This window comes from Salvia hispanica, chromosome 6 (genome assembly GCF_023119035.1).
Source record: "Salvia hispanica cultivar TCC Black 2014 chromosome 6, UniMelb_Shisp_WGS_1.0, whole genome shotgun sequence".
Taxonomy (NCBI): domain Eukaryota; kingdom Viridiplantae; phylum Streptophyta; class Magnoliopsida; order Lamiales; family Lamiaceae; genus Salvia; species Salvia hispanica.
The window spans coordinates 4328777-4355097 of record NC_062970.1 but is presented as its reverse complement, the minus strand read 5'-3'; the positions used below and the strand labels follow the sequence as shown (position 1 = coordinate 4355097).

General features: G+C 31.9%; 1 protein-coding gene across 2 annotated transcripts; it reads left to right on the top strand.

The window, feature by feature from the left end:
• Positions 1 to 23043: 23043 nt before the first annotated feature.
• LOC125193552 (putative late blight resistance protein homolog R1A-10) lies at positions 23044 to 26091 on the top strand. 2 transcript variants are annotated; one of them, XM_048091372.1, is made up of 2 exons: positions 23044 to 25668; positions 25844 to 26091. In XM_048091372.1, exon 1 carries the CDS (start codon positions 23113 to 23115, stop codon positions 25648 to 25650), a length of 2538 nt encoding a protein of 845 aa, XP_047947329.1. In that variant the 5' UTR covers positions 23044 to 23112; the 3' UTR covers positions 25651 to 25668; positions 25844 to 26091. The 2 variants fall into 2 exon arrangements, with proteins under 2 accessions (XP_047947329.1, XP_047947330.1); XM_048091373.1 differs by having other exon boundaries at positions 23044 to 25688.
• The last annotated feature ends 230 nt before the right edge of the window (positions 26092 to 26321 follow it).

The window sequence follows — 26321 nt, the reverse complement described above, 5'->3', positions numbered from 1 at the left end:
AAAACCAATAAATGGAGTAGTAAGTAATATGGTACGGGCCCAGATGTGAGCACTTAGCCGGCCCAAGAGAGTAGAGAGCCAGACCCATCCATCGAGCCCAACAAGAGTACGAGTACGAAGAGTGCAAGGCCCCAACGCAAGACGAAGCCGCCAGAACGCAACCAACTTTGTCCGTCATTAGAATATTTTCCTATTATTTTTGCGTTATTATTAATTATTTTTGTCTAAGAGTCCAGCGCATTTATAAGCTCTCATTTCCGGATTTTCTTAGTTGATTATTTTTCAGATTGCAGAAGAGACTCGAACCAATCCTAGGGTCCTTAGTATAAATAGAGGCTTGTCATTCTTTTCTCGTTATTAGAAATAACATAAGCCTTTAAAATTTCCGTCTTTTACTTATAGTGCAAGAAACAAATCCTAGAAAACCAACCGCTTCGTCGACCGGGCCGACTCCCACTACGGCAACCCGCCACCCAACCTCCGATCCCTCATCGCCGGTCAATCCGTTGAGGGTTAACAGCACCATGTTAATTAATATTTAAATATTTACATGTTTAACAATAGAAATATGCAATAATAACTTGAGATCATTTCTCCAAAACGCATCACATAAATTAAATACTAGGAATCTAGGATCTACTAGCGCGTAATGGTTTAATCTAACATTAATTAACATGAATTTTCAATAATTCACAATATAAAATATGAATTTTTATTTGAGAAATATTATCAATAAAAAAATCCATTACATAAAGAAATATGAGTAGACCATTGTTTAGGAATTTTACATTTACATTAGAATTTATTTTTTAATGAGTACACTGCAAACAAAATAATTACTAAAACTCTCATTAGATATAGGAAAAATGAACAAACAGAGGAGATAGCTAGGAACGAAGTTACACAAAATTTTAAATACTATTATGAGAATATTATTCAGCGAAAAGAAAAAAATTAAAACTCAAAAATGCATAATAATATATCTAACTCAAAACGGTGATATTTTCCACTTCTCCACTCCATAAACATAAAGTAAACAAATATTCGATGCTAAATATAAAAAAAATCATCTTAACTAGTTGAATGACATCAAATCCTCTTAGAAAAGAAAAAACCATATATATTCAACAAATATTAACAACAAGATTAATTATGGAAAGAACAAAGCCTTAGGCACTTTGATCATGATGAAATACATTATAGTACACATATATAGCTAGTTACAAAAATAAGCCTCCAAATTAAGTAAAACAATACATAGATACATACATACATACACACATACACCTATAGAGTTGTAATTAAAGGCGATACATTCTCCTTCCCTCCATCACAAGCACCCCTCCATATTTCTTGGCAGCTTGGTTGCTGTCAATGGTCTTTGGAATTGGAGGTGCACCGAAATTTCTCCGTGGATTCTGCACCAAATCGCGCTCCATTCGCCTCATGCGGCTGTACATCTCCTCCATCATAACGAACTCTTGAGCAATCTTCTTGAGGTTTTCTTGATGATGGGCCATGTTTGATAAGACAAGTAGTACTAGTATTTGTGTGTGTGTTTTAATTTGTTGATGAAAATGGAGAGGAAATGAGAGAGTTATTTATAGGGATAGGAGGGCTCTTGGAATCCCATCTTTTTAAAAATAGTGTTAATTCCTACGTAGTTAAAGGCTGCGTGTGATGCACGATATAAACTTAAACATAAATATGGAGTACTAATTTTACATGAGAATAAGAAACATGGATAAATTAATATGATGATATATATGAATCATGCATAATCAAATACATTAAATTTATTTTATATAGTGTTTTGTTAGGGTGAGACGACACTTTTAACACAAAACTATGCATGACTAAATCTCATCCATTGGATAAAAAAAAATGAAAAACTAAAATTTATAATAGTAGTAATACAACTATACAACAATATTTATTTTAACTTTAATAAGTAAATTAAATTAAAGATATACAGACAATTAGTGGCTGTAGCTATATAGATTTTTAGTTATGGAATAAATTTAGTTACAATTGAATCGCAAATGAGATATTTTACTTAGATGTAACTTGCCTATAGCCTTAGCGTAATGATTGTTATTCTTCTCCCCTTTCATTTACATTAATTTATTCAAATATACTTATGTGATTCCAACTGAGATTAAACTATACTTGTGTAACATATAAACAAAGCTTAGTAAAAACCATATAAAAACGCCACGATTGATATCTTGATCAATACTCTTAATTAGATCGTTTAAAAGTTTGAAAGTGATTCCATTTTATATTATTTTAATCTTTTGAGCACTATTTAAATAGATTAATTAAGCTAAAGAAGAATCCAATCTTCATAAAAGAAATTTCAAATAATTGAGACTCGTAGGTTGGCCGGTCGAACAAGAAATCTGCCTACGTGGAAAAGCAGTGTACATCAATTTACATGCTGATTTTTTTTTATTTAAATAATGATAAAAAAAAAGAACTTACCTAACTGCGTGCATTTTCTTTTCTAGAGTTTGGCCCAAATCTAGGATTTAAGCTGCTTTGTTTAAATTATAAAAATAGTCCTTAAGTAAAGTGAAAGACATATAAGTATAAAATATACAATTGTGGTGTTTTAGACTTTACAAATTCTCTGCTCTTTTTCATTGCTTTCCTTCCTTTTTTTCACATCATGAAAATATTTATTTTTCATATGTTTCTGGCGATCATCTGATAAAATCACAGGAGTGAGGGAGTTGATAACGACCCAGTCCAATAAGGTTCAACTTGAATTCGATTTATTAAAATATATCTAAATGTGAATAAGAATCTGATCTGCTACATTGGAGCCTGAACTCGACCTATACACAACACAATTCAGTTAACTAAACAATATAAGTTATTGAAAAAAAAACAATATAATATGAGTTAACATACACGATAACAACCCAATAACGATTCAAAACCCGATTTACATGATCAAAATCTCATATTACACGATTACAATTTGATAAGTATTACACTATTAAACTCGATTTTCATTTACTTTTACTGTAAGACTATTTTGTAAGTATGTTATACATTCCATTAGTAACTCATTCACATTTTATTATAAAATCAATATATTTAAATAGTATCCATATTACATTAATTTTTTATATTTATATTGTATATTTCTTAAATTCGAGCCAAATCAAAGTGGGACACATATTTACAGACGGATGGAATATTAAATTGCACGAATAAGTAATAACATCGGAGATTTAACACATAAAAAGGAAAATTTCTTTTAATTTTATACTTTTATAAAAATTAAGTCTATAGCATCACCAGAACAAAACAAAATATATCACAAAATTCATTTCTAGTTTTTGTTGCACAGATTCAAAAGTCACAACTAATTAAAATTCAAGAACTATAACTAAATAATATTTTCAAAAGAGTATCAATCTTACTTGTCATGCATTTAATTCCTCAAACTAGAATCCAAATGAATAAATAAGCTGAAAACTTAGAATTAACTTAGAATTGACTCCATTTTCCGATTAATTTGAAAAAATAAATATCTTTTGATGTATTAAAGGGTAAAACTTATTGCAGCACTATGACAGGTTCTTGTAATATAGACAGGAAATCTCTAATACATTTATGCATCGGTGATATAAATGGCAATTTCTTTGGAGAAAGAAATCAGTAGATTTGATGAAGAATATTGTGGTTGTAACTTGCATAGTGAAAAAGCAAGCTTTTATTCAAGATCAGTGTTATTCTTTTGTTCCAGGCTAATTTTGATGATATAGTGTTGAGCACACTGCATTTCACATGCTGGACCAGGTACATTTAATTAGAACAATGAATTTTAATTTCTGATAAAGCTGAGAGTTTTGTAAAAATTAAATGTCTTTTTCCTAGTCCTTTTATTGGTCAATATTGTAGAACAAGTTTATCACTGAAAATAAATAAAATTTGGACCCAGCAGCTTCTACCCCGTATATATATTTTCAAGAATCACATTCTTTTCACAAATTTAGTGACAACTTTTGATTATTGATACGTACACATGAGGTATTAATTGCACGTCAAATACGTACAGGTTACTATATAAAACACCAAAATTATTGATAATGTTTAAAAATCGAATTTGCACTGTGATTTTTTGGCAATTAATTTCTAAAATTCTGGACAAAAATTACTGTGCAATTATATACTAAATCCTTATTTCGTTAACCGGAATACCAAGAAAAAAACACCAATACAATAGTAATCCTTAATTGCTGAAAGGGTCATAAATAATTAGGTTAACTCTGGTATAAAAGATTCAGATGCTGGATTGACTAATTGACTTGGAATTGATTCCATTTTCCAATTAACTACGATTCTTTTTAATCCAACAGACCAACAATTAGGCACTGGAAAAAGAATATATACGAAAAAAGAACATTCTTATTATTCACACTCGATCTTGGGAATATTTTTGTGGGAAATCTGGTGTATAATTTCTAAAGAGGCTTGGAATTTGTGAGACCAAATCAAAATATATTTGAAGTTTTGTGTGAAGCACACCTAGCCGCTCAAAGCTAATTAATATCCCCACCTCGCAAAATTATTATTATTAGATATCTCAAAATGTAGTTTAATTTCATAATTTCTTATTGGAGTATGTGTGAAAATTGAAAGTGGATTCTATCTTGGGACAGACTGAAATAATTATAATTCAAGGCGTGCGAAATGGAGAAAATATCTACATAACCAATATAGTTAGAATATCCTGAGGCCCAAGGCTTAAATTTAAATTCATATATCTATAAAAAAAATATCCTTCAACTTTCTGTGATTGAGTACGGACACATATACCTCAAATTAATTAATGTACACGTTATACGTGAACGAACACGTAAAAAATGTGGCTAGAAACATTACGTTTCAAAAAAATTAAATTGGTCCATCTAACTAAATTTGGGGATAATTGAAATTAAGTTAATAACATAAAAGTCTACATGGACGACTACTAGTACCACACCCTTAACTCAATTGAATGCATAAGCACGGATACATTTGAGTACTTGAATTGCATATGCTAATTAAACACTACATTTTGCATAGATTTTCATTGAATTACTCATTAATGATGTACATTTACACACACACACACAAAAACATAAACCACAAGATTATTTCTATAAGACATAAAACGCAGTAAAACCAGATTTGTGTGTTTTGTGTTTCATTATAGCTGATGATAGAGACTTGATGATATGAAGGTGGAGCAACATAACATGTAAGAGATTGTTGAGGTTTGTAAGGATAGCGGCAGATAACTTTAGATTCTTGTGGCTTTTCTCGCGTTGCGGGTGAAGCTTCACGCCCGACAAGTCTCCCCTCTCGTTCATCGCCTTCCTTGCCAAACATCGCCTTTGTGTCTTCGTGAGATGCCATTTTTAACCTAAGTAGTGTGTGTATTTAATTTAATCATAGCTATTGGAATTGGTGATTGAATTACTCCAATTTATTGGAGAGGGTTTCAATGGAAAGGATGATACATACCAAAAAAAAATAAAAAATAAAGGACTTATTTAAGAAGGGAGAGAGAAAATGAGAGAGAGAGCTCGAAAAATCAAATTGAGTGTCCAAACCGAACCGAAAAATCAAAAATCAAATTAAATCGAAAAAACTAAAATTATGTGAGATTTCAAAAATCTGAAAAACCTAAAACCGTAAACCCAAATAAAACATACATCACCATAATATAATATATAATATAGTATATTATATTATGTTATATATATTCTATATATATTTTTTATATTATGAGTATTATATTATAATATTATATTAAAATAGTAGTAATTCGGTTTTCAGAAGCCAAACCTGTGAGTTAAACTAAAAAGCTCGAGAGAGAGAGTAAAAGAGAGAGGGAAGAATTTATTCAGGAAATAAAAAATAAAAAAAAACCATACATAGTAGGAAAGGTAACTTTGGGAGAGGTTATTAGTATATTCCACCAAGAAAACAAACGAATCATAATTGATATAGTTAATTAAAGAGATATACGAACAAATTTGGACTAAAAATAAGTATTTTCTTCTCCCAATAAATATGAAACATTTGATTTCCGATAAGGGATTTAATACAATGTTGTTTTATGAATTAATGAGGAGAAAGTATAGTAAGTCAGAAGAAAAAATAGAGATAGTGTTATTTTTATTTTAGGAAACATTTCATTTTTAATAGGACAACTTTAAAAAGAAAATGTTTCATTTTTAATGGGACAGAAGAAGTATATAGTAACAACTAACAATAATGTACATATAATGTACAATTACTTTTAAACCAAAATTGAGGGTGTAAAGAAAAACATAATTTAGGAAATAATTGTCTATTAAATCTTGATATTCTTTTGTTTTTATGGGACGCTTTCGTTTGCCTCCAATAATTTTAGTTAGGATACTGCGACTGAAGACATTTTCTAAAACAATATATTTAGAAATACAAAGAAAACGTCTTTAATTGATTAAAGAATTGTCCTTAAGCATTCAGTTTTAAGCAACATTCATTGAAGCAGGGAATGTAATTTGGTACTACAATAAAATATAAAAAATCACATTACACTATAAACATATATATATACTATAGTTTTTACTTTTAATTAATATACACAACTTATCAACCTTACTGGTATTGACCCTTTCCATTTGTACATGCAAACCATCTTTTATAAATTGGAGTAATTCATAAATGCAATATACTATCAATTACAATATCAATGAAATACAAGCTTGGTTTATAATATGTTAGTATGTCGATAGATTTTTAAGAAATGATTAGTCAATATATATTCATAATTTTTTCAAATAGTGCAACCACTACTATATAGTAAAAAATTACTCCCATAGTAATTACTAGTAATAGGTTTATTTAATCATATTTATTACAGAAATGAATATGCACGATCACTTCTATATATATTCATAATTCTTTCAAAAAATGGTACTCCAGTTATAATTATTTAACTTAATCATCCATTGATCTTGATTGATTGTGTAATTACAGTGGTCAATCATCTTTTCAAAAGTGAGGGTTTTTTCTTCTAGTTGTGAAAATGAGAAATGTTAAGACTAAAAAACACAACATATAGTGCAGCAACATGGAATTATATAGACAAGATAGATGATATATAACATCTGCATCAAGAGCAGTAGAACATAAGATTTTACATTAATCCAAGCCAATATGCTTACAAATAAGGCCCGGAAACAGCTAATTAAGCGCGTTTTTAAGTGTATTCCTTCGCCTCTGGAAATCCATGAAAACTGCAGCATCACGATGAATAGAGGACGATTCATGGGCTGTTATTACAGTAGTAACTTCATGTGAGGAATGAAGTCGAGCCGCGTGATAAACTAGGGATTCTTGAGGCTGATAAACATATTGGCAGAGTGGTTGAATCTTTCTGTGTATAACTGTTTGATGAGGAGGATGACGAGGAGGAAGAGGAGCTTGAATTTTTTGTGGTTTCGCAGATCTCAACATGTGTTGCTCGAGTATTGCAAAGCCGTCACAGCCAATTTCGTAGAGATCAGCTTGGTGAGCCATTTTTGTATGGATATATATGTTAGAAGACTGGTTATGGGGTTTGAATTTTGTTGAGAAAATGTGGGAGGGATGATGGACTTATATATACTATATGGAGGAGAGTATTGATTCCTATAAGAGAGGTATCAGATTTCTTCTATAAACAAATAGTAATATGATTCAAGACTCATAACATGCTCTAGGCTAACATAAATTAAAGAGACTGTTAAAATGTTTGATTTGCCTAGTATTTGATTTAAGAGAGATAAATATATTCTGTTTATAAGAGATATAATAGTTCATCATAAAATAATTAGTGTATAGATATTCATACTATTTTTTTGATGAAATTCATATAATTATGGAATGTCCAAATGAAGAATCATTTTATGTTTTTCGATCATGAAAATCGATGTTGTTGTGATTACAAAGACTTTAAACGAACTTTTAATTAACGTTCAATCCCCTATATAAAAGTTCTTCTTAGGAAATTAACGTACATATATGTTTTATTTACCAAATTAAGGCGTGCATTCCCGCGTAACATTTAACTAGCATTTAGAAAAAAAAAATGAATAGAGAAAAAAGAAAAGCAAAGAAAAGAAAAGAAAATTAAGAAATAAATAAATTATACTCTCTATATACTACTATTATGATTGTTTATGTAAATGAAATTAATCTTGCAAATAGTTACAGAACAATTGTTCATACACATTATACGTTCATACATAATTTAGTTTAAGAAATTTTAAGTTCAAACTATGAAAGATTAATTTTTTGGTGCAATATGTTTTTTCTACTGAAATAATTTAATTGTTCCATCAAAAAATGGAAAGGATACATACCGAATTCTTTCCTTGGTAACAAATGTGCTTTATTTAAGAAGGGCGAGAGAAAATGAGATAGAGATGGGAATAATTAAGAAGAAGAAGAAGCAGAGAAATTTCATTCGAGACATGGACGGTCGGAAAGAATCAATAAAACCTTGGAAGATTCGATCTAGTCAAAATTTCTTCACTCATGATTGTACGTTTACTTGATAAGAGAATCGTTTGAACGGAAATTGCAAGTCTTCATACGTGCATATATTATACATTCCACCAAGAAAACAGACGAATAATCATAATTGATATACTGTACTCAATTATAGAGATGTACGAAGAAATTAAGACTAAATACATTATGAAACAACCAATTACTTTTAGAACCAAAATTGAGTGTGTAAAGAAAAAGTAGTTTAGGAAAAAAATGTTAACAAAATGTTAATATTCTTTTGTTTTTCTGGAATGTTTTTCGTTTGCGTCCCTTTAATTTTAGTTAGGACACTAAGACTGAAGACATAATTTTAAAGCAATATATTTAGAAACCCAAATAAACGTTTTTAATTAATTAAAAAAATTTCCTTAAGCATTCATTTTAATTTTAAGTAACATTCATTGAAGCACTACAAAAGAAAGGGCCGATACCCAAGCACATTGCAAGCAAATTTCAAAATTTCCGAGCATTTCCTGAGCACACGAAACATAGTCTCCAAATTCCGAAATTTGAGTATATTGCGAGGTTTAAGTGGGGAATGTAATTTGATACTACTACTTAAAATAAAAAATCAAATTACACTAGAACCATCTATAATTTTTACTATCATTAATTAATGTACACAACTTATCAAGGAATTGTAATCCTTACTGGTATTGACCCTTTCCATTTGTAAATGCAAACCATCTTTTATAGATTGGAGTAATTCATAATGCAATATATCAATTCTAATACCCGTGGAATACAAGCTTAATTAGCTTGATTAATATGTACTAGTTGTTATAGTTATACACCCACTTATATAAATTCATAATTTTTACAAATAATGGTACTCCAATTTTAATAATTTTAACTTAAACATATCCATTGATCATGATTGATTATGTAATTGAGGTGGTCAATCATCTTTATAAAAAGTGAGGGTTTTTTCTCCTAGTTGTGAAAATGAGACATGTTAAGAATAATAAACACAACACATAGTGCAGCAACATGGAATTATATAGATGATATATAACATCTGCATCAAGAGCAGTAGAGCATAATATTTTACAGTACTCCAAGCAATATTCTTACAAATAAAGCCCAGATACAGCATTGTTATTGCTAATTAAGCGCGTTTTTAAGTGTATTCCTTCGCCTCTGGAAATCCATGAAAACTGCAGCATCATGATGAATAGACGACGATTCATGGGCTGTTATTACAGTAGTAACTTCATGTGATGAATGAAGTCGAGCCGCGTGATAAACTAGGGATTCTTGAGGCTGATAAACATATTGGCAGAGGGGTTGAATCTTTCTGTGTATAACTGTTTGATGATTAGGATGACGAGGAGGAAGAGGAGCTCGAACTTTTTGTGGTTTCGCAGATATCAACATGTGTTGCTCGAGTATTGCAAAGCCGTCGCAGCCAATTTCGTAGAGATCAGCTTGGTGAGCCATTTTTGTATGGATATATTTGTAAGAAGACTGCTTATGGATGGGGTTTGAATTTTGTTGAGGAAATGTGGGAGGGATGATGGTCTTATATACTATATGGAGAGTATTGATTCTTATAAGATAGGTATAAGATTTCTTCTATAAACAATTAGTAATATGATTCAAGACTCATAACATAATAATCTAGGCTAACATAAATTAAAGAGACTGTTAAAATATTTGATTGCCTAGTATTTGATTTAAGGGAGATAAAATATATTCTGTTAATAAGAGATATAATAGTTCATCAGAAAATAATTAGTGCATAGATGTTCATACTTTTATAAAAGTGTGCATATCTTTTTAGATGAGCTTCATATAATTAGGGAAATGTCCAAATGAAGAATCATTTTCTGTTTTTCGATCATGAAAATCGATTTTATTGTGAATGCAAAGACTTTATCTAAATAACAAAACGAACAATATTATATTAACGTTGGATCCCCTATATAAAAGTTCTTCGTAGGAAATTAACATACACATATTTACCAAAGGTGCATTCCCTAGTAACATTTAACTAGTGTTTAGAAAAAAAAACCAATTTTATCTACCGAGGAAAAAGAAAAGAAAGAAATAAGTTATACTAGTACTATATATTATGATTGTTTATATAAAAGAAATTAATCTTGCAAGTACTTACAGAACAATAGTTCATACACATATATATGTTCATACATAAGTTTAAGAAATTATAAGTTCAAACTATGAAATATTAATTTTTGAGTGCAATATGAATAGGAAGCCATTAAAGATGAAAAGAACCTTGTGAGGAATATATGACGCAATAGTGCTGATGTAGGTTATACATATATTGATATTCATGCATGTAATGTGATTTTGTAAATTATGTAATATGGATATAAAATATAATATGGTGTATAAATTGGATGAACTATACTATTAGTAATCAGTTACGAATTTATTCTTGATTTGCTGTAAGCTGTTGGAAATTAAGCCGGTGAAGAAAAACCACTATTATTCGAATTTGGAGACCAGAGTAGAGATCAAGATTTGATGCAGATCTCAACTCACTTTTTTTGGAAGATGAGAATTTTCTTGAAATATACTCATTAATTGAATTGCAGATTCTGCTTCATCTTGATCAACAAATTATAAAGTTTCTGCTTTCGGTTATAGCATGGCCACCAAAAAGCAAGGATCCTTTTCATACTGTTCATTTCAATTCTTTAGCTTTTTGCTTGATTGTGATATTTTTTATTTTACTTTATTTTATTTTTCTGAGCAAGGTTCTTTTACACAACAATTAAATCCATAATTAATGATTTAGAGATTAATTTTTCCAAGCTTATAAATTTCTTTGTTGATCAAATTGGTTTGAGATAAGTAATACTACTCCAAACAATTATAATGATTTGGATTTGTTTAATTGTTGAAACAAGGCACAAATAATTCAGTTAACTGGTACGTCTGTACCAAATAAGATTCATATGCTGAGTTGACTTTGAATTTATGCTTGTCTAGCTAATTAAGTGCATATTGTGTTTTTTCTAACACTATTCTGATTAAACCCACAAACAAACAATAAAAGAAAGCATAGTGAAATTTTCTTTTTAAATTTAAGCCTACATGGAGTAAGTCTTGTAGCTTACATGAGCAAATATTTTATTCCTTCTCATCCGAGTTCATTTGACACTTTTCATTTCTGAAACTTCCATTTTGGGGTCACTTAAAATTTTTAAAATTAATGTTGGCATTTTTAAAAATGATTTATTATAGATAACTGCTAACATTGTTTGATTTATTTATTCGGTTAATAAATGACTACTCTTTTAAATTCCTAATTCATGATTAATTGAATATCATATCGTGGTATAATGGAGGCACAAATATGCATGACATGGTTATTCAATTCAGAACATATTCTTTGAATGTGTGTTTGATTAAATTGGATGGAATAAGTCGGTAAAGATTTATAAATAATTGGACCAAGTAGTTAGGGGTTGATCAAGATCAGAGTAAGATATTATTTCATTCAACAAATTGAAGCATAATTCTTATCATTCAAAGTGTGTAAGATATTATTTCGTTCAACAAATTGAAGTATAATTCTTATCATTCAAAGTGTGTAATATTCTACTTCATCTTGATATATAGTTCACTTTTCAACTATTGTGTTTTCGGCAGAACAGAATGTGAAGACCCAAGAGTGTAACCACTGTGCATTATGCTACACCAATTCTTTTACGTTAATTAATACTCATAATTAATTCAAGCAAATTTGATAGTATCAAGAATAGAATAGGAAAAAAATGTAAAGAGATTGGCATGGGCTTCTTCTCCAATTTTAAGTGTGCTCGCCGGTCACCATTATATTTGACTTGCACGAGTTTTAAGAAAATAGTGGTAGATAAATTTTTAAGGGTGTAATATAGGAGTAAAAGATATAGAGAGTTTTGCTTTATTTTAAATGGAAATCGCTACATCTTATGGGACATTAAATATAGTAGTAGTAAGTATGTATACTATTGAGAGGCTATAAGGGCTAAAATCAATATTGTGTACATGATTTAGTTATTAAATAAATCCGGATGAAAATGATACACACTTACAGTACTCTGTTTGATACTCCCCACATATATTCAATGTAAATATGAATCATTTTAGTCATTAGATCATGAGAATTTACAATAGATACCGAAAAAAACCACTTATTTATTTTATCATTTTGCACAATGAAAACAAAACGTTTCATATATAGTATTATGATTTATTAAACCATAAATTCGATTTATATAACAACTAATCGACCCAATACTGGGACAAATTAATCTTTAACTTGAGAAATGTATTTGTTTTGAGCTAGCTGCATTAATCACTACCAAAAAAATGTCTAAAAATATATTTAGTCAATTAACGACATTAATTTGTGTTTTTAAATACATCACTTACACTTTAAAAAGCGTTTTCAATTTTGGTGTCATAATTAAACTCAAGAGACGTGTAGGGGACAAACGGTCCTCAACTTAAGGACGCTTTTCTTTTAATAAGTTTTAAAAAACTTCTACACAAATAATTGAGTATTTAATTTTGTTATCATTAGATAAGTTTCTTCTTGTAGTAGTGATTATACACTTGTTTGTTGATGATGTTAGGAAAGAATATGAGCCATAGGCCCATATTCAATAGCTTAATAGGAGTAGTAGTTAGTATGATAAAAGTCTAATGCCAAAAGCACTTCCATATACAATATATATATTCACACATGAAAAAGTGTTACAACTTCTTCATACTGTTCTAACTGAACAAGGAGACAGACACACAGCCGTTATCTGCAGAAGCATTCTAGATAAATCTCGTCACCACACATTACCTAACATATTACACACATACACATATATATACAAACCAATTAAGCATGTTCAACTTATTACAATGAACACATGCTTAATTTCTCCAAGACAAAAACTCTAATACCCCACACCTCTAGACTTCCTCTTGGAGTAGTCCAAAACTGACACCGTGTCACGGAACTGCACCACCTCATAATCAACCGCGGAGAGGGGCTTAACATGGTGCTCAACGCTCTGGTTCGGGTGGTGCTGGTACAAGCAGCCATGGCTGTTGACTTGCTGAGCAACGGGGCGTCGCCTCGTCGCCCCTGGCCTCACCATGTACTCTTCGAGTATCGCAAAGCCATCAGCACCTGCTCTTTTTAGTTCGGCCCATGATGCCATTTTTTTTGTTTTTGTGAAAGAGAATGAAGTTGTAAGTGTTTTGAAGTTGGAGAAGGTTTTGTGTAGTTGTGTTGCATGTTTAGGAGTTGTGGATGGCTCTCTTTATATAGAGGGAGATGAGACTATTGCAACATAGGATATCTATTAGTATATTATTTATAATATTATAATGATGAGATAGATTTGGATTTTTTTTGGGGCCATCTCAACTAGTGTCTAATTGATTCTTTTGGGATAAGTTTTGAAAGCTTTTTCAATATATGAAAATCAAGATTCTTGACAATGGCTTCGCATATATACTAGTTTGGTGTTATTGAGAAGTTATCTTATGTTTTGTCCAATCATGTGATTAGTCTCATGCTTTGTCGATTTTTTTACAAATAATTGAAACAACAATATCAAAATAAATGGGCTTAAGGTGGAATAATCAATAATGTTAGTCTTCTCTTTAGATAATGGTGAAAATATATAATTTCACATTTTCCACCATTTTCACATTCCGTAGAATAAAAAAAAATATTTTTACCACTACCACAAACTCATTTATAAGGACATAAAACTGGAAATATAAATACTTGCATTGATTTTTTAAATTACAAAAAATTAGGGTGCAACTAATATTGTCCTGAAGTATTGATTGTCCTAGCATGAAGAACTCTAATATGATTATTACAGTAAGATAATAATTAAGAAACAATACGAGCATGCACTAAACTAAATCATTTAAAGATCTCATAATGACAGTATTATTGCGCCTTTAAGGCAATTATTATTTGTAAGGGATATAATTACAAATATGAAAAGTTGTATAAACTGTATAGTATGGCTGCTTTTATAATAATTTTGGACAGAATAGAATAGAATTCTTAATGATACATTGGAGAAGACTTGTACTTATTGAAGTACTAAATTGTCGTTTGAGGTTAAATTAAGTACGTGAGTAAGTATATTATCATTTTTTGAAATACACACTTGAAATAGCATGGTAATATTATTTTATTAAAAAAAATCTAGTTACATAGGAATAATTTCTTTAGTATCTCAAAGGCCCTTTATCCGAAAATACGCATCACATTCTACCAAAGGTTGTTGCATGTATAATGGTCTCTTTTTCCAAAAGAGATCTCATTAAAAAATAAATAAAATCAGGCTCTAACTAAAATACCTATAAAAAATGTGAATATATTGTTTTTTATTAACCAACTCAAAAGCACACAATCAATCTAGTTACAAGATACTAGAATTCATTTCTATCCAAAAAATAGCAATTATTGTTTGATGAGGAGGCAGGATAAGAAAGCCTTATATTTTAGTACTTACAAATATTCTCCACATAATTTGGATTCCAAAGCAATTATTTGTTTTCTTTTTATATCATTATATGAAACGTGTCGAATAAATTTTGAGATAGTTTCTTTTTGTGAAAAAGCTGTTTGTATATATTTTAAGCTTTTGCAATATAGTCTAAAGGCCACAATTTTTAATTGGTTATACATTACTGATTACAGACACAAACTAGACCCATTTTATTTTATTGGAATAATATCGATCGAGAAATAACACTACGCGCGTTATCTGCCTTCAAACGACTTCTAAAACAGTTTAATTGTAACATCACATTATTTATTTTTGATATATTTCCAATTACAACATATTTGTTCAGGAATGAAATCAAGCCTTTTCTTTTCCATTTTAGTGGTGCATATATATACATATATATTCACAATTTTTTAATCTCAACCCTTTGTATAAAAATTGCAAATTCAAGTTAATGTTACATTACATACTTACACTACTTAAAAAATTAATCACTTTTCACTAGCATCTCCATATCAATGAATAGTTTAATTGATAACTCTTGTGAACATGATTGCCTAGGTTTTTTTTTTTTTTTTTTTTTTTTTTTTTTTTTTTTTTCTTCTTCTTTTTGTTTTAGATGTTTTCAACACATCTAATAACTAACTTTAGTTGGAAAAATATTTTCTAAATTTTCTTTAACCATGCATTAATGAGACAATTCGGTATTGATGGGGGCTTTTGCATTAAATTTTTCACAAAATTTGAATAATTTTATAAAACCTATACAAAGCAATAAGAAAGATTGACATGGTCAACAAGTATGTAAGCCAAGGATCTTACAACCAAGAAGCTGCTTTTATTGATACATTTACATATTATGATACAGAGTCATACTTCTATATGTAGTTGCATGTACAAGTAGTTATATCATACTACTATGATAACAAAGGCCTTAACTATTACAAAAGGACTTGTCTATTTCATCCGCTTAAACACACCTTTTCATATATGCTAATAAAATTTAGGTGCAGAATTCCACTTAGTATAGTCCATATCTGTGACACCATCATGAAAGTGCATCACTTCGTGCGTCTTCATCTTCTCGTACGGATTCACCATGTAAACATGGCTCTGATGGGGCTGGTATTGATACAAACAAGCTTCCCTACCCTTTGGCAAAGCTTGAGGAGGTTTTCTTGCAGAAACGCCGCCTTTCCTCCCCTTGTTTTCGTAGAGTTGATCAATAATGTCAAACCCTTCCTTGCCTACCCTAACAAGATCTTCCCTAGATCTAGATGCCATTTTTTCAGTGTATGTATGTGCAAGAAAACTCTAGGCTTTGTAGCAAGAGGTGTGAGAAGGAGAAGTGTTACTTGATTGAAAGCCTAAGAGGGTGAGGACCATTTTATAGGTGAAAGTTCATGGTCATGTTAAGTGTGGCCTCTTGCTTGGATACAAGTGTTGATTATTCTTTTTGGATATGTATTGTGTAGGAAAATGCAGGTGAGAAATCATAGTCTCCACTTTTAAGATTTTTTCCACATAGTAGATTCTGTTTTCTAGAAACACTTTTTCAAGTCTATTGACTCAAGAAGATTTAGGCAGCAATAACTTCACATTATGGATCACATTTGCTTAGTATGTGTGCAAGAAAATACTAAAAAGAGATGCAAGAAATTGGTAGTTTTCTCAGAAAAGTTACCAAATTTTGTTGATCTAAATGGGCTTCTATCTTGGCTTTAAGTGTTGATTCCTCTTGATATAGTAGTAAATACAGTGAGAAATCATGGTCTCCAAATATTTGGTCAAGAGTTAGTGATTTTTTTCACACAATAGATTCTGTTTTCTATAAAAGCACTTTCCTAGTAAATTTGAGTCAAAAATTGGTAGGTATCAAGAAGCTAGCTTTAATGGCAAACACATGTCTGAAGAGAATCGTTTTTCTTAATTATGCTGATCCTTTTTATACTACTCCTACATGCATGAATATGGAATAAGCTGTTAATTCATATTTAAGGGCCCTTTTAACGTCTTAGCTCATTTTTATTTTCTTTTTAGGATTTTTCTCTATTTGCATAGAAGAAATATATAGAAAGGCGTTTGTCTTCAATGCATACTGTTTCATGTACTATTTAACTGAAATTTGAATTACTCATCATATGCTCATTAGAAACTGTTTGATTTGCACTAGTAAGGGCTTCTACTTTCATTAAATGTGAACCAGATTCTATTAGTTCCCCTTTCAGCATATGCATAACTCTCGAGGTGCCTACAAATCAGCATAGAAAATAGTCACTGGGTCCACCGGTGGACACCCTTAGAAAAATATATCCACATATCTTTCAGTCAAACAAAAATTCTTACAAAATTATGTTATAATTTGTTCTAAACTAAGTAGAGAATGAAAGAAAACTACCAAGCCAACAACAATATTGTTGCATGAAGAATTAATTTTTCCATTAAAGCATTACATTGCAACACACATACAAGTATCTTCAACAACCTAGGATCATTACATCAAGACGAACATGCCTATCCCAATTAACGACTAACACGAAGCATGTCCTAGGCCGAGGTTGGTTCGTCTATTACATAGTCTTGCAAGTTGCATAGTTCTTGATGCTAAACTATGCAGTTTCCTCAGCACAAAACTTCACCACATCGAACATGCTAGTCCTTTCGACTGCAGAGGCCTTCGGGTTGATCAGATGCAGAGGATTCTGTTCGGGCTTATACGGACGAATATTAGCATGCCTTGTGCATGCTCTGAACCTTGCCTTTGCGGAAGGCAAGGGGTGTCTTTCCTTAGTGTGCATACATGATGAGTCAGCACTTTAAGTTTAACTAACACTATTTACTCACTTTTTCTCTTTTTATTCACATACTTTACTAATTGTGTATACATGTGCCCAAGGAAATATTCAATGATCTTACAACCAAGAAGCTGCTTTTATTGATATGTTACATTTACATATTATGATACAGAGACATACAAGTAGTCATTATCATACTATAATAACAAAGGCCCTTAACTAATAGAAAAGGACTTGCCTATTTCATCCAACTAAACACACCTTTTCATATATGCTAATAAAACTTAGGTACCAAATTCCTCTTAGTATAGTCCATATCTGTCACACCATCATGAAACTGCACCACTTCGTGCGTCTTCATCTTCTCGTACGGATTCACCATGTAAACATGGCTTTGATGGGGCAGGTATTGATACAGACAAGCTTCCCTACCATTTGGAAAAGCATGAAGAGGAGGTTTTCTCGCAGAAGCGCCGCCTTTCCTCCCCTTGTTTTCGTAGAGTTGATCAATTATGTCAAACCCTTCCTTGCCTATTCTAACAAGATCTTCCCTGGATGCCATTTTTTAGTATATGTATGAGCAAGAAAATTCTAGGCTTAAAAGCTAGAGATATGAGAAGTAGAAGTGTTTGTTGATTGAAAGCCAAATGAGGGAGAGGGCCCTTTTATAGGTAAAATATCAAGGCCTAGTTAAGGGAGAGAATTAAGCTGCTAAATTTGTAGGAAAATTGAAAGAATGAAAAATCTAAGTGTGGCCTCTTGCTTGGATACAAGTGTTGATTATTCTTTTTGGATAGGTATTGTGTAGGAAAATGCAGGTGAGAAATCATAGACTCCAAAGATGTATCAACTTTGTGATTTTTTCCACATAGTAGATTCTGTTTTTTAAAAGACTCTTTTCCTGGTCTATTGACTCAAGAAAAATTAGGCAGCAATTGCTTGGCATTATGGGTTACATTTGTTTAGTATGTGTGCAAGAAAATACATATGCAAGAAATAATACTCCTTCCCTCCGTCCCACAATAACTGTCACTCTTTTCCATTTCAGTCCGTCTCACAATAATTATCATACTTCATTTTTACTGTAAATGGTAAGTAGGTCTCACAATTCGCTAACTCACTTCATTCACATTTTATTATAAAACCAATATAAAAAAGTGGTTCTCACATTCCACTAACTTTTCCAACCAACTTTTCTTTACATTTCTTAAAACCCGTGCTCACAATAAGAGTGACAATTGTTGTGGGACGGAGGGAGTAGTAAATCCATGGATTCCATCCTAAAACCAATTGGTGATAGGAGGAGGGGCTCATGCGGCTTATATAATGATTTCAGTTCTCTTTGTACACCGATGTAGAATAATTGTATTATACTATTCTTTTAGTTTCAATTGCCAACAACCTTGTTTGAAGAAAAATTATTTTCTTAATTATGCCGATCCTTTGCATGAAACATGGAATAAGTTGTTAATGCATATGTGAGAGAACTTTTTTTTTTTTGTGAGAGCACTTTTAATGTCTTATCTAATTGTTTCTGTATTTTCTTTTTAGGAGTTTGATTTCTTAGGCCTATAATTATAGTTTACTAGTTGTAACAAAATAGGATATAATTTGTTGTAAACTCTGTAGACAATGAAAGAAATCTACTAGGCCAACAACAATATTGTTGCAGAAGAAGAATTAATTCTTCCATTAAAGCATTACATTGCAACACACACATACAAGTAACTTCAACATCATAGGATTATTACATCAAGACGAACATGTCTAACCTCGATAACTAACACGAAACATGTGCTAGGCCGAGGTTGTTCGTCTATTACATAGTCTAGAGCTAGTTAAACATACACACGTGCAGATTTCTTGATGCTAAACTCTGCAGTCGAAGCCTCAGCGCGAAACTTCACCACATCGAACGTGCTGATCTTTTCGGCTGCAGAGGGGTTCGGCTTGATCAGATGCAGAGGATTCTGGTCAGGCTGAAAGGGACGGAGATTAATACCACGCTGCGGTCCTTGCCTTTGAGGAGGGTAAGTTTTCTTTCCTTTGATGTTGATGAAATTTTCTAGTAAGAAAAAGGCATCCTTGCCTATTGAAGAGAGATCTTGCTTAGCTGCTGCCATTTGGTTTATGTGTGGAAATGTGTAGTTTTTGTTGAGTAAGTTTAGTTAAGAGTCTAGTGGTTGAACACCCTTTTATATAGTAGCTCAATCTAAGAATTTTGCATAATTTTTTAAAAAAAGTTTAGGAAAAGCTTCAATTCCACTACCTTTTAGGCATTCCCAATTTCTTGGGCTCACAATTTCTGACACTGATGGAATCCTAGTGAAAGTTGTGTTATGCTGCTAACTAATTCTTAAAAATGATATGCCTTGGATCATTAAATTACGGCACAAGATCATTTAGCCATGGATATTAATGCGGTGTAAAAAAAATGTCAATTAAAGGTATTAATGTTAATTAACAAAAAGTTAATTATAGCTAATTAACTTTTAAAAAATATATTAAAAAGAGTATAACTATCTTAATTTAAATTAATTTGTTACGCATCATATATCAAATTAAAGATAACTAACTATTTCAAGCACTTTTCTCTTAAAAATATGTGTCATTTGTATTATATATATTGGACAGAAAGAATATTTAATTTTCCAAATCAAATTAATGTTAGAATGACAGCCATTTCTTAAACTCGACCTGCACAAACACAGCATAGAAACACACAACACAAGATTTTAATGATTAATTGAAAGTGATTGCACCATTTCCCTTTGTATTCTCATGAAACATTCTCGGACTGCTCCATCACATAAACCCATATTAATAAAAAAATTTAGATCCATGGCAAGGCATATATGCTTGGACTTTGTTCGCCATTCAAATTTGTTCCTTGTTGAAAATATGCATGAGAGCTTGACATAAACCATGTGAGCATGTCCAACAACATAACAAAAATGCTAACAATAATGATGGAGGATTAGTATCTTACAATCCAAGTCCAAGTCCAAGTCTAAGTCCAAGTCCAAGTTCAAGCATATGGAAAAGAAGTGATTGATGGAGTATTTGATAGGGTGGATACACGTTACTCAATTCAAAGCTTTAAGGCATTCGAATAAAGTTAAGCTTGTTGGAATTGTCCATAGGAATATGGGGCAACATCTCCCCTTTACACCAATTAACAAACTCAAATATCTAACCATCAACAATTATAGTATGTGACATGCTTTAATTGTTTTTTATTCAAGTTCCTACAACCCCGCATGAGTTATTTTCAGTGCGACTCGTGTTTATTTAGCTAATAGCCTCCGAATCATAGTCTACGATAATCACACTTGAAAAATTGGTGCTTAGTGGGATTCGAACCTGACATAAGAGTAAGGTAAACGTGCAAAATTCGAATAACTGAACCGAACCAATTTATAGTAATCAGCATTGATTTTCAAATTGGATCATATTCTCCTTGTTCCATTCAAAACGAAGCCCTTATATTAATTTTAACACGTGATATTACGTGGTAAAAGAATATGTAGCGATAATTCTATATTTAAAAATAGTCAGTTAAGTGTATAAGACATTACAATAATGAAAACATGTCAATTAAATGGAACGGATGAAGTATTTGTTTTTTAAACCCAAAAAAATCGAAAAAAGATTTTGGATTATTTATAAAAATTTCATATTTTTCGAATTCAGATCTTCAATTATTTTAATTGGGTTTGGAATTCAGATGGCTCAAAAATTGGACTTTTGAATCGGTTTGGATTCCGAAGCCACTTTATACCATTGCACCGTCCCATGTAACTAACTTCATGTGAATCTGATTCCTTCGTCTCATGCATTATTATCTGTCTATTTTAGCTTTTTCTCATCAGATTCTATCAAGATTCTTTTGTTCAGCTAGCCCTCCAACATTATATTGTGTCAAAACCTGAGTCTGATTGGATACTTCATTCAATAAAATAGTACTAGTATGTGTTTTCCTCTAATTTTAAGCAGGAAACATTCGATTAAAATTTACAATATAGACTATTTATAACTTAATTATGGGCCGATCTTTCAAGGTAATTGCAAAAATAACCGCACTAGCTTTTGAAGAATTGCAGTATGGCATAATCTTAATTTGTAAAGTAATTGGAAATTGTAAATATGGCGTGTTTTCAATATATATGTGTTTTCCACTAATTTTTATCATAATTTTTCTGAAGTTGAATAAAATATAAACTCTGAACTCTTCTGTCCCAACAGTTTTGCGACATATTATTGCTAAAGGTCAACTCTGAGCTGTATTGTTATTGGATCTTGATCATCTCTATTTTGTTATTAGATCACGTCTCTTTTTCCCTGATTAACTTAACATAATTCTGTTTTATTACTCCATTTGATAATTTACCGACCGATGAAATGCAACATTCTAACTCCTTCTTTGAAAAATGATTTTTTAAAAAAATATTATGAGTTTTAATGCTGATAAATTAAGAGAGAAGAATTAGTAAAGTAAGAATGACAATAGAAACATACTACTAGTATAAAGTAAGAGAGAGTAAGATAAAAATAGTGTAAATAGTATTTGTGGATTATGTGGTTCACTTTCTAATATAGATCATTTGGAAAATTTCTACTTTTAAAGAACGGATCAATATAAAAATAATTTTATTTTTAAGTAAAGGAGGCAGTACTTATCTACTACTACTATTTGCTAATAGAAGTTTGGGGCAAAGCGTTTTGATCTTGAAATATTTTCCAAAATGTCTCATTCTAACGGAGTTGAGATAGCCCATATATATTGTTTCTACTCCGATCATGATCATTCTCCTAGATGTGATTTGCTCCCCATCACTTTTAGTCTACCGAGTACAAAATATAATCTACTTCATTTGCCACTTGTTACAATTGCTGCAAGATTTCTGTTTTCGCCTGTATTACCTTTAAATCCAATATATATCTCAATTGATCAGCATTTTAGGTTAGTATTCCAATTAACCTTTACAAATTGAATAAAAAGTACTACTACTATCACATGTGAACGCCTTTACAATGTCTCGACCGAATACTTGAAGATATCTATCATTGCAACCACCCTAATATAACACTCCCTTTGTATTATTTGCTCAGGGTCCACACTCAGAAATTTTAATTGATCAACACATTGTGATGTTTGTTTCGTTATTTTTTATTTGAGTGTTTGCTACAAGCCTACAACCTTTCCTTCCTTTGTTTTCGCTTGTGAGAAAGAGATCTGAAAAATGGCTTACAATCTCCAATCACTCATCACCATTCTCCAAAAAATCCTTGATCCTCAACAATCACTTTGGATTGTTGATCGCAACAAGCCACTACTCCAATCCCTGCTCGAAAAAGCTGAATCTCTGCTTGAAAAGTCTTCTTCACTCACCAACATATCAAGTTTGGAGAGCCAAATCGCAGATGTAACATATAAAGCAGAAGATATTATTGAATCACGCATGGTTTCTTCACAACTTATGCAAAACCGGATTTCTATGTTTGAGCAAGTAGATTCTAACCGCGTGAGGTTGACCTTTCCCACAGCAGATCTGCAGCAAGTAATTCAAGAGCTGGATTATGCAAAGGAACAAGTGGTGAAACTCATCAGTGCTTCTTTCTCGCATGGTGATGCGCAGCACGGAACCCAACAACTTGAATCTACAAACATTGTGATGCCGGCCGGTGTTCCTTTGTCGAGCTCCCAGAGCGATTTGGTGGGCGTTGATGCAGATATGCTGCAGTTGAAGGATCGACTTACAAATATGCAGAGCAAGCTGGATATCATCCCCATTACTGGGATGGGTGGCATCGGTAAGTCCACTCTTGCTCGAAATCTTTATGATGATCCACTCACCACTAGTCACTTTGATTACCGTGGTTGGGCTGCAATTTCACAACTCCCCAATATGCGAGACATTCTGTTAAGTCTTCTTCGTCATCCAAATGAAAAGATAAGCGATGAACTAAATGAATGTAATGAAAATGAGTTGAAAGATATATTGTATAAAAGGTTGTATGGGCGCAGATACATGATTGTCTTAGATGATATATGGAGTACCAAGTTCTGGGATGAGATAAGGATGTATTTTCCAAACAACAGTAATGAGAGTCGAATTGTGATCACCACAAGGGATTCTAATGTAGCCCAACACATTGTAAACTCCAAGAGTTTGCATCATAACATGCAATTGCTTCACACATATGAAAGTTGGGATCTACTTCGCCAAATTGTATTTGGAGAAGAGGATTGCCCTCTTGAATTACAACGGATAGGAACTAAGATTGTGAGTGAGTGTGGTGGGCTTCCTCTTGCCATTCATGTGATTGGTGGGCTATTGTCAAAGGTCGAAAGATCAAAAGATGTTTGGGAGCAAATTTCAACAGATGTAAAAGCTTCCATTGTTGAATCAGACGATCGGTTCTCCAATATACTTTCCTTGAGTTATAACCGCTTACCCATTTACTTGAAACCATGTTTCTTGTATATGGGAGCTTTTCCAGAAGATTATGAGATTAATGGATCTAGACTTATGAGGCTATGGATAGCTGAGGGATTTGTGAAATCTAATGGTGATAAGAGTTTGGAGGAAGAGGCTGATGATTACTTAAAAGTTCTTGTGGAGAGGAATCTATTTTTGGTTACACGAAAAAAGTACAATGGGAATGCAATGCGTTACTCAATCCATGATCTTTTGAGGGATCTATGCATAAGGAAAGCTAATGAAGAGAATTTTGACATGCGTCGTCTACATGTTCATTCATCATTTGAAATAGAAAGAGTGTGTGCTTCACCACAACGGATGTCACTTGCTCGATCTTTTATTTGCAGTCAGAATAAGTTTCCATCCAGTGATTTTGGCATATTAAGATTGGTTAGGCTGCTAGATGTGGTGGATATGGTTTTCGAGGAGTTCCCAAAAGAAATATTGCAGCTTGTCAACCTTCACTACTTAGCTTTCTCCTGCACTTCAGGTATACCTATTGGGATATCAAGATTGAGGTATCTGCAAACCTTGATTTCATCAAAATATCAATATATGCCCAACAATGTGCCATTTGAAGTATGGGAGATATCTGAGTTAAAGCATCTCATGCTGCGTACACTAATCGAAATCGATAAAACAGAAATTGTTCATAAGACCTTGAAGACGATTTCCTACGTACGGGTAACTCCTTCACTGATTAGTAGTGGGTTTTTTAAAAGAATTCCAAATATCATGAAGTTGGAAATCTATTGTGCTACCACACCAAACATTGAAGTTGATCTTACCCATCTTCACAAACTTGAAATTTTATCTTGCCGATCTTCATTGAATTATTATAATGGTTATCTGCACAGACTCAGATTTCCATGTCATCTCAGAAAATTGTCTATTACATGCTGTGTATTATGCGGGAGGTTTTTGACAACTCTGTGCGCACTGGCGAAACTGGAAGTGCTAAACTTAAACTATTGTCGGTTTAAAAGAGACGGAGAGGCAGAGGAAGAGTGGGAGGCGACAGAAGAAGATGAATTCCGATCACTGCAGTTTCTGAGCTTCAATTCTTTAAATCTGGTGCGTTGGAAAGCTGATGAGACCAACTTCCCTAGACTACGAGAGCTGTTTCTATATTATTGCTATGAGCTAGAGGAAATCCCCAGCGCCATTGGAGATATCCCAACTCTCAAGACAATTAGAATATATAAGTGTGGTGCTTCTGTAGCGGCCTCAGCAGAACAAATTAAGAAGGTGCAGCAAGAGGAGTACGGAAACTACGACCTCAAAGTGGTTATTTAACATCATAGAAGCCAAAAGGTAAAAATGCTAAACTCCAGGTAATAATTTTTGCAATTCGAGTATTTTCAACAACACACGAGAATCATTATGTGTAGTAAAAGGTATACATGTTTATTTGTTGTATTTAGATTTGATATTGTTGAGCATTATGTTAGTAGTTTTACCCTTATTGCAAACTGCTCGTCTTTTTCAGCTCTCGTGTCGCTTGGATTATGCTCCTAAACAGATCTGGTGATCCGTTGGCTTGGGACACGAGTCATTAGGATTGCAAGGAGTCCTCCTCAATGCAGGCTATGATTGTAGTTGTTACTTGCTTGTTCCTATTTTCAGATTGTGTTATCATTTTGCGTATGATTGTTCTTAATTGAACTTGTTATGTACTATGTGTCAAAGACTTGGTGCACATCTCTTTCTTGCTAGAAATACTTATTTTTCTTCTCATTGCTGCAAGTTTTCGTTGTTTTAGTGTTTCCTATCATTAATGACTGTATTGGAATGTTTACTTCATTAGAACTTAGGAAAAGGAAAAGGAAAAGGAAAAGATGAATGAACTACAATCTTGATCTTGATTTGTAAAAAACTCAATTGGAATCAACTAGCTTCGATGTACACTAATATAGTATATCGTACTGTACTATAGTATTTTTCTTAGGTGTTAATAATCAAGTCGA

Coding starts and splice junctions, on each gene's coding strand:
- LOC125193552 (XM_048091372.1), top strand. CDS start 23,113: ATGGCTTACAATCTCCAATCACTCATCACCATTCTCCAAAAAATCCTT.